At 66.2% G+C, this 14527-nt stretch overlaps 1 protein-coding gene across 1 annotated transcript in view; it reads right to left on the bottom strand.

Moving 5' to 3' along the window:
• Positions 1-297: 297 nt before the first annotated feature.
• Positions 298-14527, bottom strand: part of CROCC2 (ciliary rootlet coiled-coil, rootletin family member 2) — a 36448-nt gene continuing 22218 nt past the window's right edge. The window contains exons 21-28 of the mRNA XM_055121188.1: positions 12045-12262; positions 11804-11963; positions 10729-10866; positions 10272-10653; positions 10048-10205; positions 9514-9634; positions 6292-6422; positions 298-868 (exon numbers count right to left, since the gene is read on the bottom strand). Coding sequence (XP_054977163.1) covers positions 731-868; positions 6292-6422; positions 9514-9634; positions 10048-10205; positions 10272-10653; positions 10729-10866; positions 11804-11963; positions 12045-12262 — 1446 coding nt within the window. The 3' untranslated portion in view covers positions 298-730. The remainder of the gene's footprint in view (positions 869-6291; positions 6423-9513; positions 9635-10047; positions 10206-10271; positions 10654-10728; positions 10867-11803; positions 11964-12044; positions 12263-14527) is intronic.

The following is a 14527-nucleotide window of genomic DNA, read 5'->3' as shown; positions in this document are numbered from 1 at the left end:
GACGCGCTGAGCTGTGCAGGACTCGGGTCCCCAAGGCTGCTGGTGCGAGGCCAGCACTGTCCCCGCTGTCCCCGCTCTCTGCCCTGCTCTAGCTCCCAGACGGCGAGTCACTGAGTGAGGGCCACAGGTTCCGGCCACAGGAACAGGTTTCTGGTGGTGTGACGGCCAAGTCAGCCATGTCACCGCTGCAGGGGCGGGAGGGGACGAGCCCAGAGACCACACACAGCTCAGACGTCACACACTTTATCGGCTTCCGAACCCCCCACCCCGGCCTCACTCAGGGTGCCCCCCAGGACATCACAGTCGTCGAGGCCTCAGGCCTGGGTGCCCTGGAGCTACGGGAGGGGCCAGCAGGCCAAGCCCTGGCCCTCGCCACCCTCTGTCCTGGGCTGTGGCGCTGGTGGGACCCTTGGATGGACAGAGCAGGAGACGCCGCCTCCCGCTGACCGCTCTGTCCCCCGCAGGCCTGGGGCTGGGCCTGGAGGGAGTCAGGTGCCGAGCAGGGCCACTGGGAGGGGGGCAGGCCCAGCACGGTCATCGGGCCATCCCTGCCAGGCCCCAGCTCCTGTGTTGGTGACGCAGGTGCGTTCTGACACGGCTGCAGGCCTCCCCAGGTCTGTGTGCTGGGGTGGGGGCGTCCGCGGGGCCGAGTGACTCTCGAGCACTGTGGCGAGGTCCCTGACAAGTGGCCCCTTGGGGGATCCCGGCAGCCATCGGGGGGCTGTGAGGGTCACTGGCGAGGCTGCCGGGCAGGTCCGTAGTCCCGCCCGTGGCCGGCCGCTGGCTCACTTCTGGGCCGGTACGTGTGGGCGGTGTGGGCTCGGCGCCGTCGTGCATGCTGGTCCAGCAGCTCCCTCGGCGCGGCCACCTGGGGACAGGGCAGGGCTCAGTGGGCAGCGGGAGGCCGGACCCTGCCTCGCTACCCAGGGCCGAGAGTGGGGACCCCGGGGAGCAGCTCTCTCGTGGACACGGAGTCCTCACGTGCTCTCCGCTGCCAGCGCATGGACACGCGCCGGGCCCGGCCGGGGCTCAGGGACACGGGGCCGGGCCCCATTTCCTCACCCGAGAGACGAGGGTCTGGCCAGCTCCGGGGCTCTGGTTGGTGCCGACACGGCAGTTCCTGCGTGAGCTGCACATGTGTGTCTACTCAGGTACAAGAAACTTGCGTGTGCTCCTTGGCGTATGAGCCCTACTATGGATGAATGTGCACATGTGTATGTTCTCATGTGTTCAGTGCATGTGTATCTATGCAGAGCACATCCCTGTGTGTACATGTGTGTGTCATGTATGCCTTGCATGTTCAAGGCCTCTCCAGGTACACACATGTTCCTGCATGCATGTGTGTTCAGTGTACACCCTGAATGTGCAAGGCTCTCTATGTACACACATGTGCTGTGTGCACAGGCCTCTGTGTGCACACACGTGCAGTGTATGCTCCTATGTGTCGTGTGTGTGCAGTGTATGTCCCTGTGTATGCACGGCCTCTCTGTGTGCATGTGTGTGCAGTGTATGTCCCTGTGTATGCACGGCCTCTCTGTGTGCACGTGTGTGCAGTGCATGTCCCTGTGAATGCAAGGCCTCTCTGTGTGCACGTGTGTGCAGTGCATGCCTTGCATGTGCACACAGCAGGCTGCAGTCTGGGCTCACTTTCTCACACACTCCCTCCAGACCAAAGGACAGGTGTGGCCCTGCCCTAGCGCGGGCACCAGGCTCTGTGGAGAGACCACCTGCAGCAGCCCCACTGTCCTTTCCTGGGGCCTGGCGGGTGGTGGGGAGCGGTCACTGGACAGTGTGGAGTGGGCCTGGGGGGGGAGTGGTCACTGGACAGTGTGGAGTGGGGCTGGCAGGGGGGGGAGTGGTCACTGGACAGTGTGGAGTGGGCCTGGCGGGGGGGAGTGGTCACTAGACAGTGTGGAGTGGGCCTGGCGGGGGGAGTGGTCACTGGACAGTGTGGAGTGGGCCTGGCGGGGGGGGGGAGTGGTCACTGGACAGTGTGGAGTGGGCCTGGGGGGGGGAGTGGTCACTGGACAGTGTGGAGTGGGCCTGGGGGGGGAGTGGTCACTGGACAGTGTGGAGTGGGCCTGGCGGGGGGGAGTGGTCACTGGACAGTGTGGAGTGGGCCTGGCGGGGGGGGAGTGGTCACTGGACAGTGTGGAGTGGGCCTGGCGGGGGGGGGGGAGTGGTCACTGGACAGTGTGGAGTGGGCCTGGCGGGGGGGAGTGGTCACTAGACAGTGTGGAGTGGGCCTGGCGGGGGGAGTGGTCACTGGACAGTGTGGAGTGGGCCTGGCGGGGGGGGGAGTGGTCACTGGACAGTGTGGAGTGGGCCTGGGGGGGGGAGTGGTCACTGGACAGTGTGGAGTGGGCCTGGGGGGGGAGTGGTCACTGGACAGTGTGGAGTGGGCCTGGCGGGGGGGAGTGGTCACTGGACAGTGTGGAGTGGGCCTGGCGGGGGGGGAGTGGTCACTGGACAGTGTGGAGTGGGCCTGGCGGGGGGGAGTGGTCACTGGACAGTGTGGAGTGGGCCTGGCGGGAGTGGTCACTGGACAGTGTGGAGTGGGCCTGGCGGGGGGTAGTGGTCACTGGACAGTGTGGAGTGGGCCTGGCGGGGGGGGAGTGGTCACTGGACAGTGTGGAGTGGGCCTGGCGGGGGGGAGTGGTCACTGGACAGTGTGGAGTGGGCCTGGGGGGGGAGTGGTCACTGGACAGTGTGGAGTGGGCCTGGGGGGGAGTGGTCACTGGACAGTGTGGAGTGGGCCTGGCGGGGGGAGCGGTCACTTCAGAGTGTGGTGTGGGAGCCCTGGGGCCAGGCTCTGGGCAAGCTGCCCTGAGGCACGGCTGTGGGCGGCTTGTCTGCCCACCTGGGCAGGGCCCCTCTGCTGGGTGTGGTTGTGGGGGCCGGGCCTGAGAGCTGGGCCTGGGCCTAGAGGGCACTTGTGCTGCCGCCACCAGGGGGCATCAGACCCGGGGCACATCCGTGCAGGGTCCTGGGGCAGCTGGATGACAGCACAGCAGGTCAGTCCTGGAGAAGGGGGCGCTCTGCCCACCCCCCACCCCCCGTCACGGCTGGGCTGGGGGTCCGGCGGTGTGAGCCCCGTCCAGGCCTGAGGCCAGGGCTGCCTGCTCTGCCTGTGGGCTGGCGGCCTGGGTCACTGGCACCCACGCCCAGCGGGGGGCGGGGGGCTCCCCATGTACCCCCGGGGGTGGGGAGGGTGAGAGTGGCCGGCAGGCGCAGGCTGAGACCCCCCCACCTGGCCTAGTGTGGCAGCCCTTCCCCCCCACCCTGGGCGGGGGTCTGGAGTAAAGCTCACGCCCCCCAGACAAGGCTTCCTTTCTTTGTCAGGGCCCAGCAAAGTGGCGCCCAGCCCCGCAGAGCCGTCCTGCGGCTTTAAGAGCCCAGAGCCCCCCTGCGAGTGCCTGCAAGGAGAGAAAAGTGAATCCAAAATAAATACCGGCCACATCCGGGTTTCCCCTCCCGAGACGCCAATAAAGGCTTTAAGGCTGGCCCTGCACAACTGACCTCCTGGAACTCATTAGCGCCCCTCCCCCACGCCCCACAGCTGGCCCAGCCATGCCAGGCAGGACAAGCCCCAGCACGCATCACACACACGCATGCACACACACATGCATGCAAGCATGCACATGTGTACACGCACATGCATGCAGACATGCAAATGTGTACACATGCACACATGCATGCACACACGCAAACACACGCACAACATGTACCTCCCCACATGCACACATATACACCCACACACGCATGCACACACATGTGCACACATGCACGCACACGCACGTGCACACATGCACACACGTGTACATGTACACATACACACATGCACACATGCATGCAGACACGCACACGTGTACACATGCATACAGACATGCACATGTGTACACACATATGCACACACATGCACGCACACACATGCACGCACACAGGCAAACACATGCACAACACGTACCTTCCCACATGCACGCACATGCACACACACATGCACACACATGTACATGTACACATACGCACACACATGTACATGTACACATACACACACTCACCCTCCCACGCACACACAAACACACATGCACACACACACACCCCACACATGCACACATGTACCCCACACACATACACATGCACCCACACCCCTACACACACACCCCACACAGACAGGCACACACACCCCCACAGGCACTCTCCGCAGACACACCCCAACACACACACATACACAGATCCCCAGCTCTGCAGCTCAGCGTTGGGCCCCAGGACCCCCCCCCATGCCCCATCCTGTAGCCCTGTGGGCTGGTGGGAGGAGCCACAGTTGCTGCTGACTGCTGGGCCCTGTGAGCGGGGTCACGGGCGGGCGCCGTCCTGAGCCCTCTCAGCCCAGTGGGGTGACCCTAGGCGGGGCCCTTGGCTCTGCCCAGGCTGCTGCCCTTCCCGGTCTGGAGGCCCTGCAGCCTCCCCCCCGCCGCCCTGATGCCCACCGTCCTGTCCTCCAGGCTCCAGTCGGGCACGGCCCCAAGGGGAGCCGGGCACATACAGCACAGGGCAACCCCTCGAGGCAGCTCGCAGGGTGGGGTACAGGCACAGCACAACCCGGGGCTCCGGGGTCCCCACTTCCTGCCCCCGTGCCTGTGCCCCAGTACCCATGCGCAGAGCACCAGGGGTACCTATACCCAGAGTCTCTGTGCCTCAGTGCCTACGCTGGAGGCACATCTGCCCAGAGTACTACACCCAGTTTCTCTACCCAGAGATACTTTGCTCAGTGCCAGGGGACTCTGCCCAGATCCTGTCCTTGGAGTACCCCAGTGCTTGCGCACGAGTACCCACATCCCCAGAGAACCTGTGCCCCAGTACCTGTGCCCTGAGTACTATGCCCTAGTACCTGTGCCTTGAGTATCATGCTGGGGTACCTGTGCCCCAAGTACATTACCCAGTCCCTTTGCCCCAAGAACCCGTGCCCCAGTTCCTGCACCAGAGCACCTGCACCTGGGCTCCCTGGGCCCCAAGGACCAGTGTCCCAGTACTTGTGCCGTGAGCACCCATGCCCCAGTGACCAGTACCCTAGTACCTGTGTCCTGAGCACCCATGCCCTGAGGAGGGCACCCTAGTGCCTGTGTCCTGAGTACCCGTGCCCTGAGGAGGGCACCCTAGTACCTGCGTCCTGAGCACCCATGCCCCAAGAACTGGCACCCTAGTACCTGTGTCCTGAATACCCAAGCCCTGAACACGGTACCCTAGTACCTGTGTCCTGAGTTCCCATGCCCCAAGGATTGGTACCCTAGTACCTGTGTCCTGAATACCCATGCCCCAAGAACTGGTACCCTAGTACCTGTGTCCTGAGTTCCCATGTCCCAAGGACTGGTACCCTAGTACCTGTGTCCTGAATACCCATGCCCCAAGAACTGGTACCCTAGTACCTGTGTCCTGAGTTCCCATGCCCCAAGAACTGGTACCCTAGTACCTGTGTCCTGAGTACCCATGCCCCAAGGACTGGTGCCTTAGTACCTGTGTCCTGAGTTTCCATGCCCCGAGGATTGGTACCCTAGTACCTGTGTCCTGAATACCCATGCCCCAAGAACTGGTACCCTAGTACCTGTGTCCTGAGTTCCCATGCCCCAAGGACTGGTACCCTAGTACCTGTGTCCTGAATACCCATGCCCCAAGAACTGGTACCCTAGTACCTGTGTCCTGAGTACCCATGCCCCAAGGACTGGTGCCCTAGTACCTGTGTCCTGAGTTCCCATGCCCCGAGGATTGTACCCTAGTACCTGTGTCCTGAATACCCATGCCCCAAAGGACGGCACCCTAGTACCTGTATCCTGAGTATCCATGCCCCAAGGACTGGTACCCTAGTACCTGTGTCCTGAGTATCCATGCCCCAAGGACTGGTGCCCTAGTACCTGTGTCCTGAGTACCCATGCCCCAAGGACTGGTGCCCTAGTACCTGTGTCCTGAGTACTCATGCCCCGAGGATGGTACCCTAGTACCTGTGTCCTGAGTTCCCATGCCCCAAGGACTGGTGCCCTAGTACCTGTGTCCTGAGTACCCATGCCCCAAGGACTGGTGCCCTAGCATCTGTGCCAATACAGTGGGCCCTTTGGCTCCTGGGGAGGAACTTCTCCCTGGACTCCCACCTGTCCCTGGCCAGGAGCCCTCACGGACTGTCTTGGAGGCGGGAGTACACGGCGACCCTGTGTCCTAGGGCTGCTTCTTGGGGGCAGAGATTTCTGGCAGAGCCCTGCCCAGCTGTCTCCCACCTGCGGCACCTGGGAGCAGATCTACCTGGCACCGGGCTGGCCGTGCCCGCTCTGCCTCCTGGCACCTGCGCTCCATCTGCTGGCTGTGCTGCCCACGCTTGCAGAGGGCCTGGCGGAGCATGTCCACTTCTTCCTGGGGAGGGAGATGGGGGTCCCCTGGGAACGTGCAAGGGGACAGCTGAGTTGCAGGCTAGCCTGTGTGTGAGCTCAGAGCTCAGGACGAGGTCTACCACTCCACGCCTGGTATGTCCTCATGCTGGGGGAGGGGTTATTTGGGGCCTGGGGGAGGGGTCAGGGCCTGGGGGAGGGTCAGGGCCTGGGGGAGTGTCAGGGTCTGGGGCAGGGTCAGGGTCTGTGGGAAGGGTTATTCAGGGCCTGGGGGAGGGTCAGGGTCTGGGGGAGGGTCAGGGCCTGGGGGAGGGTCAGGGTCTATGGGAGGGTCAGGGCCTAGGGGAGGGTCAGGGCCTGAGGGAGGGTCAGGGTCTGGGGGAGGGTCAGGGTCTGTGGGAAGGGTTATTCAGGGCCTGGGGGAGGATCAGGGCCTGGGGGAGGGTCAGGGCCTGGGGGAGGATCAGGGCCTGGGGGAGGATCAGGGCCTGGGGGAGGGTAAGGGTCTGGGGGAGGATCAGGGCCTGGGGGAGGGTCAGGGTCTGGGGGAGGATCAGGGCCTGGGGGAGGGTAAGGGTCTGGGGGAGGATCAGGGCCTGGGGGAGGGTCAGGGTCTGGGGGAGGGTCAGGGTCTGGGGAGGGTCAGGGCCTGGGGGAGGGTCAGGGTCTGGGGGAGGGTCAGGGTCTATGGGAGGGTCAGGGCCTGGGGGAGGGTCAGGGTCTGGGGGAGGGTCAGGGCCTGGGGGAGGGTCAGGGTCTGGGGGAGGGTCAGGGTCTTTGGGAAGGGTTATTCAGGGCCTGGGGGAGGGTCAGGGTCTGGGGGAGGGTCAGGGTCTATGGGAGGGTCAGGGCCTAGGGGAGGGTCAGGGCCTGAGGGAGGGTCAGGGTCTGGGGGAGGGTCAGGGTCTGGGGGAAGGTCAGGGCCTGGGGGAGGGTCGGGGTCTGGGGGTGAGGTTGGGGTCTGGGGGCGGGGACAGGGTCCCATCTCTGGTCCCTGTCGCCTGCCTTGCTGCCCTCTGACCCTGAGCAGCTGTCGCTCTGGGCAGTTCCTTCCCCTGAGGGGCCACAGGAGGAACCTGGTCCCCCGCCCTGGGGCCACCGTCCTGGTGCATGTCGGGGGCGGGGGTCTCACCCCCTGGCTCACACTGCTTCCCGGGTGAGGGCTGGCCCCTGCACAGCCTCATCCCAGTGTCGAGTGTGTTCACGTCTCCTGCCCGCAGGGGCCAGCGGCCTGATGGGTGGCGCAGCCCTCAGCCCCTCCTTCTTGCAGCGTCTGGGCATGGGGGCTGCACAGGGGGCTGCAGTGCTGCAGCCCAGGCTGTTTGGGGGTGCGGGGTGGGCGGGCAGAGCTCCTGCCCTCTGCCTGCATGGTGGCCGGGGACGGGACCCTCCGAGGGGCCCAGCAGGACTCTGGGGGTGCCAGGTGCCTGCCCGGCCTCAGTTTGCCCACCAGTGCCATGGCCATGCACACTCCCGGGTCCTTGTTGGGGCCCTCGAGGGAGTCTCACCAACCTCGAGGTGACAAGCGGACAGGACAGCTGGCACCGCTCCCCTCACCCCTGCTCTCAGACACAGAGCCCAGGAACCAGCACTGGGCACAGGGCGGGCGGGGACGGGACGGGACAGGGACAGGGACGGGACAGGGTAGGGACAGGGGTGCAGTGGCCCCTTTGCCCCCTGCCCAGCCCCCTGGACTCGCCGTGCGGCTGCTCAGAGCCGCCTCCCGCCCAGGGCTGCGTCTGCCTGTTTGCTGCAGGGACACGGCCGCTCATCGCCCTCACACGCACCCAGCCGCCGACCTGACGCTGGCCAGTGGCCCCTGCCCACCCGCACCTTCAGCCATGCCGGCCTTGCGGCAGCTGTCTCCAAGTGTCCCTGCAAAGTCTCAAACATCTCCTCCCCGTGACTGGCTTACGACAGACGCGGAGACAGACACACGGACGGGCCACCAGGAAAGCAGCGCACAGGGATGTGGGAGAAACCAGAGTCCTGTGGAGGCCCACGGCGCGGGAGGCTGCACGGGCCACGCCGGGCAGGGGCAGAAGCAGGGGCGAGGCTGCCTCCCGCCCTGGGCAGCCGGGAGACACCTGCGGCCGGCGGCACTGCCCCCCTCTCGGGCCTGTGTCCCGGCAATGGACGGGTGGGCCATGTGTGTTGGTGTGCTGGGGTCGCCCTGGAGACGGGTGGGGCCCACGCAGGAATGCCACTATTCGCACCCGGGGCTCAGCCCTTCATTAGAACAATGTGCCTTTAACAAGGTGCTCTGGACCCAGCCCAGGCTCCGGCATGCCAGAGAGTGGACACTGGACACCGTGGGCTCAGTGCAGCGAGAGGCTGCAGCTATACCACCGTGCAGACAGAGATGGACACAGGGCCCACGGGTGTGGACAGAGATGGACACAGGGCCCACGGGTGTGGACAGAGATGGACAGGGCCCACGGTGTGGGCAGAGATGTACACAGGGCCCACGGTGTGGGCAGAGATGGACACAGGGCCACGGTGTGGGCAGAGACGGATGTGCGGGAGCCCTTCCCTGGAGCACGTCGGGCCTCTGACACTGGCTGTCCCTATAGCAGGTGACGGGCACCTGACTCAGGCGGCTCCAGGCGGGCTCCGGGGAGAGGGCAACGGGGCAACCGTGGGACCAATGGCGGGGAGCAGAGCGCGTGCTGGACAGGGGGTGCCCCACCAAGGCCCCTCAGGTCACAGATGCTGTTAGTCCTCGGGGCTACTCCGGAAGCCGGGAGTGCAGGGAGGTCGGGGTCAGCGTGCAGGGCCAGCAGCTCCCCTGCAGAGGCCCCTCAGCGTGTTCCCCGGGGCCCTTGGGTGCCTGCTGGGTCCATCTGGGACACGTTTCGGGAGCAGGGGCCGCCCAGACAGGGAGTGGCTCCCGCAGGGCCGTGGGGGACCGAGCCAGGGCTGGCGTGACCCCGCGCGGTGCCACAGCCCGTCCCCGGGTGCCCCTTGGAGCCGCCCGCAGGCTACAGGGGGTCTGTGGGGACGGGGCCACGCCCTCCTGCGTCAGGACGCACGGCCAGTCTGCACCCTCGGGGGCTGGCACTCCCCTGTGCCCTGTGCAGAGGGCGGCTCTGTCTGCCCAGGAGGGCTCCTGCCCCCCAGCTGGCCCCCAGGGGGTCACCTTCCTCGGCCTCCACCAGTGCCTTCTGCAGCTGCCCCACGCGGCTCTGGGCCTGGGCCCGCTCGCTCTCCTCCTCACTGAGATGCAGGCTCAGCCTCTCGGCCTGGAAGCGCCAGTCATCCTGCGGTGGGTGAGGGGTGACGGGGCGAGGGCAGGGGTGAGGGGCAGGAACGAAGGGCAGGGGTGAGAGACCAAGCAAGGGCGAAGGGTGAGAGACAGAAGTGAGGGGTGAGGGGGTGAGGGGTGAGGGGTGAGGGGTGAGGGGCAAGGGCAAGGAGCAGGGGTGAGGGGTGAGGGGCCAGGGGGCAGGCTCAGCTGGGGGTGCAGGAGGTCAGGGATTGGGCCGAGCTGGCTGACAGGTGTTGACCCACTTCGGGGCATAGTACTGGGTGCGAGACCAGGCAGGCAAAGCGCAGGGGCTCAGCTGGGCGGGGTGGTCAGCTCGTCCCCAAACCCTTCCCAGGCTGGGACCCTCTGGCGCGTGGCCGGGCCCGTTTGGAGACGGGCGTGGGCCGGGCTGGCAGCTGCCCCTACCCGCTGGCGCTGGGCCTCCCGCAGCTGCTGGGCCACGTCCCTCAGTGCGTCCCGTGCTGCAGCCACGTCCACCTCCGCGCCCAGGTCCCGAGGCACCGGCCAAGGCCCCCGGAGCGGCGAGTGGGGCCTGGAGGGCACCCGGGGGTCGAGGACACCTGTGGGGCAGCAGAGGGACAGGCCGCGTCAGGGCTACCCGGCCGTGCAGGCCCCGCTTGGGGCAGGCCGGCAGGCGGCCCCAGGACACTGACCTCTGCTGGGGGACCTGGGCCGCTCCGGAGAGGCGGAAGGGCTCCGGGCGTGCAGCCCCAGGCCCCGGCGCAGGGTCCCCCACAGCCGGCGGAGCTGCTCCTCGGCGTCCCGCCGGGCGCCCTGGGCCTGCGCCAGCTCCCCCTGGAGCCCTCGCGCCCGGCCGCTGGCCTTGTCCAGGCGGGCCTGCAGTGCGTCCGCCCGGCCCGCGGCCTGCTGCAGCTTCCCACAGACGGCCTGCAGCTCCGCCCGCAGGCTCCGCGCCGCCTCCTGGCTCTCCCGCACCTGCTCCCGCAGCCTCCTTTCCTGGGCCTCCCTGCAGGCCTCCGCCTCAGCCAGCGCCCGCCGCAGCCGCAGCACCTGCGAGAGCCGGGAGAGGCGCGAGGTCACCTGCCGAGCCTGGGCCTGACCCCCTGCCGGGGCGCCGCCTCCTACCTCCTTGCTGGCTCCCTCGCGGTCAGCCTGGGCCTTGGCCACCTGCCTCTTCAGCTCCTGGACTTCTCGAGCTCCCCGCGCCTGCAGCTGTCTCAGCTCCTGGCTCTGCCGCTGCCTCTCACCCTCCAGAGCCTTCACCTGAAGCAGGAGCAATCAGGTGGGGCTCAGCGGGGCTCAGTGGGACTCACCAGGGCTCACCGGGACTCACTGGGACTTGTCAGGACTCACCGGGACTTGTCAGGACTCACTGGGACTCACCGGGACTTGTCAGGACTCACTGGGACTCACTGGGACTTGTCAGGACTCACCGGGACTTGTCAGGACTCACCGGGACTCACCGGGACTCACTAGGACTTGTCAGGACTCACCGGGACTTGTCAGGACTCACTGGGACTCACCGGGACTTGTCAGGACTCACTGGGACTCACTGGGACTTGTCAGGACTCACCGGGACTCACCGGGACTTGTCAGGACTCACTGGGACTTGTCAGGACTCACCTGGGCTCACCGGGGCTCATCAGGACTCACTGGGACTCACTGGGACTTGTTAGGACTCACTGGGACTCACCGGGACTCACCGGGACTTGTCAGGACTCACCGGGACTCACCGGGACTTGTCAGGACTCACCGGGACTTGTCAGGACTCATCGGGACTCACCGGGGCTTGTCAGGACTCACTGGGACTCACTGGGACTTGTCAGGACTCACTGGGACTCACTGGGACTTGTCAGGACTCACTGGGACTCACTGGGACTTGTCAGGACTCACTGGGACTTGTCAGGACTCACTGGGGCTCACCTGTGTGTAATTCGATACAGGTCTCACTTATGTGTGGGGAGGGGAGGAGGTCAGGGTCATCTGTGTGGGTCAGGGTCACCTGTGTGAGTCAGGGTTACTGTGCGGGCTGGGGTCACTGTGTGGGCCGGGGTCACTGTGTGGGTCGGGGTCATTGTGTGGGTCAGGGTCACCTGTGTGGGTCGGGGTCACTGTGCGGGCCGGGGTCACTGTGTGGGCCGGGGTCACTGTGTGGGTCGGGGTCACTGTGTGGGCCGGGGTCACTGTGGGTCGGGCTCACCTGTCCGTGCAGCTCCTGCAGCTCCTGCTGGGCGTCCCTCCGGGCCTGCTCCGCCTGCCGCAGGCTGACCTGCAGCCCGGCCGCCTCCTCCCGCGCAGCCTGCTGGGCCTCGCCCAGGGCCTGCACCTCCCGAGCCGCCTGCTCCTCAGAGCGCCTGGAGCTGGGCACAGGTCTGTCTGTCCCAGGTGGGCCCTGGGCGCCCCCCGGAGGTGTGGCCAGCCCCGTCCCGCCCGGCGCCTACCGGGCCTTGTCCTGCTGGGCGCTGTGCAGGGCGGCCTGCAGCTCGGCGTTGGCGTGCCGCAGCAGGGCCCGCGCCCGCGCCTCCTGGTCCCGCGCCCGGCCGGCCTCCAGGGCCTCCCGCCGCCGCGCCTCGGCACTCTCCCGGCTGCCCCGCAGCTCCTGGCGCAGCCCGGCCAGGGCCTCCTGCGCCTCGGCCAGCTGGGCCCGCAGCCTCTCGGCCTGTGGGGAGGGGCCGGGCTGCCAGGGGAGGCCCCGTCGCAGCCCCCCACCCTGCCCTGCCCCTGGCCCCGAGCCCCGTCACAGCCCCCCCAACCCCCCTGCCCCAGGCCCTGAGCCCCCTCACAGCCCCTGCCCCGCCCTGCCCCAGGCCCTGAGCCCCCCTCGCAGTCCCCCACTCTGCCCTGCCCCCCAGCCCGAGCCCCCTCGCAGCCCCCTGCCCCGCCCTGCACCCCCAACCCCGAGCCTCCTCGCAGCCCCCCGCCCCGCCCTGCCCTGCCCTGGCCCCGAGCCCCCTCACAGCCCCCCCGCCCTGCCCTGCTCCGGCCCCAAGCCCCCTCGAAGCCCCCCGCCCCGCCCTGCCCCCCGGCCCCGAGCCCTGAGCCCCCCTGCCCCTGGACTCCAGGGGTGGCCAGGCCCTGCTGCACCCCGTGTCCCCGTGGGCCCGGCCTCAGCACAGGGTGCTCCTGTGGACGCCGTGGGGGCAGTGCGGACGGCAGGGCTGCAGAGGGCGGCGGGGGGGCTCTGCAGGAGGGGCTCATGCGTGGGCAGCCTCGGGGGGCCCCACCCAGTGGGGAGCCCACGCCGCGTGCAGCCCTGCCAGCACCGGCCCTGTTGGCGGGCCCAGCGGGAAGCCGTCCAGGCCCGCGTCCGCTGGCTGACGTTGTTGTTGTTCTGTTTGGGGAAGGGCTGAGTCCCCGCCCCCCACCCCCGCATGTGGGAGCCTGGAGATTTTCCGCTGAGCTCAGCAGAAATGTGCCCCGAGGTCGGGACCCCACGGGCCGCCCCGCCCTCGGGGACTGCACTGGGGCGGGAGGGGGAGGCGAGTGCAGGAACACCCCCCTCCCCGCCCCTGCCCACCCCGCCCTGGCCCCGGAGAACAGGCCCCCTTTCACAGGACTCCTCGGCCAAACCGCTGAATGTGATTATGGCTCCCTCCCGGAGGCTGGACCAACAGCCTCTCAGGAACCCCACGGGAGGCTCAGGGGAGGGGCTGGGGCCTGGGGACTGTGCGTGTGTGTGTGTGTGTGTGCGCACGTGTGTGAGTGTGTGTGAATGCGCATGTATGCATGTGTGTGCGTGTTTGTGCGCTTGCCTGCATGTTTGTGCCTGCAGGTCTCTGTGCGTGCAAGGTTGTGTGTCTGTGTGTCTTTTCTTGTGTGTCTGTCTGTGCACGTGGCTGAGTCATGAGTATCCACATTGGTGTTATGTGTGTTGCAAGTGACTTGTGTTGTGTATAACTGTGTATGCTGTGTGTGACTGTGTGGTGTGTCTGACTGTGTGTTGCATGCAACTTGTGCTGTATGTGACAGTGTATGCCGTGTGTGACTGTGTGTGATATGCTGTGTAGTGTGACTGTGTGCTATGAGTGCCTGTGTGTGATTGTGTATGACTGTGTGTGGTGTGTGACTGTGTGTGTGGTGTGTGTGGAGTGTGACTGTGTGGTGTGTAGTTGTGACTGTGTGTTATGTGGCTGTGTGTAGCATGTGACTCTGTGTGGTGTGTGTGTTGTGTGTGATTATGTGCTATGAGTGCCTTGTGTGACTGTGTGTGGTGTGTGGCTGTGTGTGGCGTGTGTGGCATGTGTGTGACTGTGTGTGTTGTGTGTAACTGTGTGGCACGTGACTGTGTGTTGTGTGTGTGGTGTGTGACTGTGTGTGGTGTATGGCTGTGGTTGTGGCATGTGTGGCATGTGGCTGTGTGTGATGTGTGGCTCTGTGTGTGGTGTGTGGCATGTGACTGTGTGTTGTGTGTGGCATGTGGTATGTGTGGCGTGTGGCTGTGTGCGGGGTGTGGTGTATGTGGCATGTGGCTGTGTGAGGCATGTGGCTGTGTGGTATGTGTGGCATGTGGTGTATGTGGCATGTGGCTGTGTGTGGCATGTGTAGTGTGTGGTATGTGTGGCATGTGGTATGTGTGGCGTGTAGCGTGTGTGGTGTGTGGCATGTGGCATGTGTGGTGTGTGGCATGTGGCTGTGTGGCGTGTGGCATGTGTGGTGTGTGGCGTGTGGCTGTGTGTGGCGTGTGGCATGTGTGGCATGTGTGGTGTGTGGCGTGTGGCTGTGTGTGGCATGTGGTGTGTGTGGCGTGTGTGGCGTGTGGCATGTGTGGTGTGTGGCGTGTGGCTGTGTGGCATGTGTGGTGTATGGTGTGTGGCGTGTGGTTGTCTGTGGCGTGTGACATGTGTGGTGTGTGGCGTGTGGCGTGTGTGGCGTGTGACCTGGTGTGCCCTGCAGGGCTCCTGCGGGTTGCCAGCCCGACTCTCTG

The sequence above is a fragment of the Sorex araneus genome, chromosome X (assembly GCF_027595985.1).
Source record: "Sorex araneus isolate mSorAra2 chromosome X, mSorAra2.pri, whole genome shotgun sequence".
Lineage (NCBI taxonomy): Eukaryota > Metazoa > Chordata > Mammalia > Eulipotyphla > Soricidae > Sorex > Sorex araneus.
This window is presented reverse-complemented; position numbering and strand designations above follow the sequence as displayed.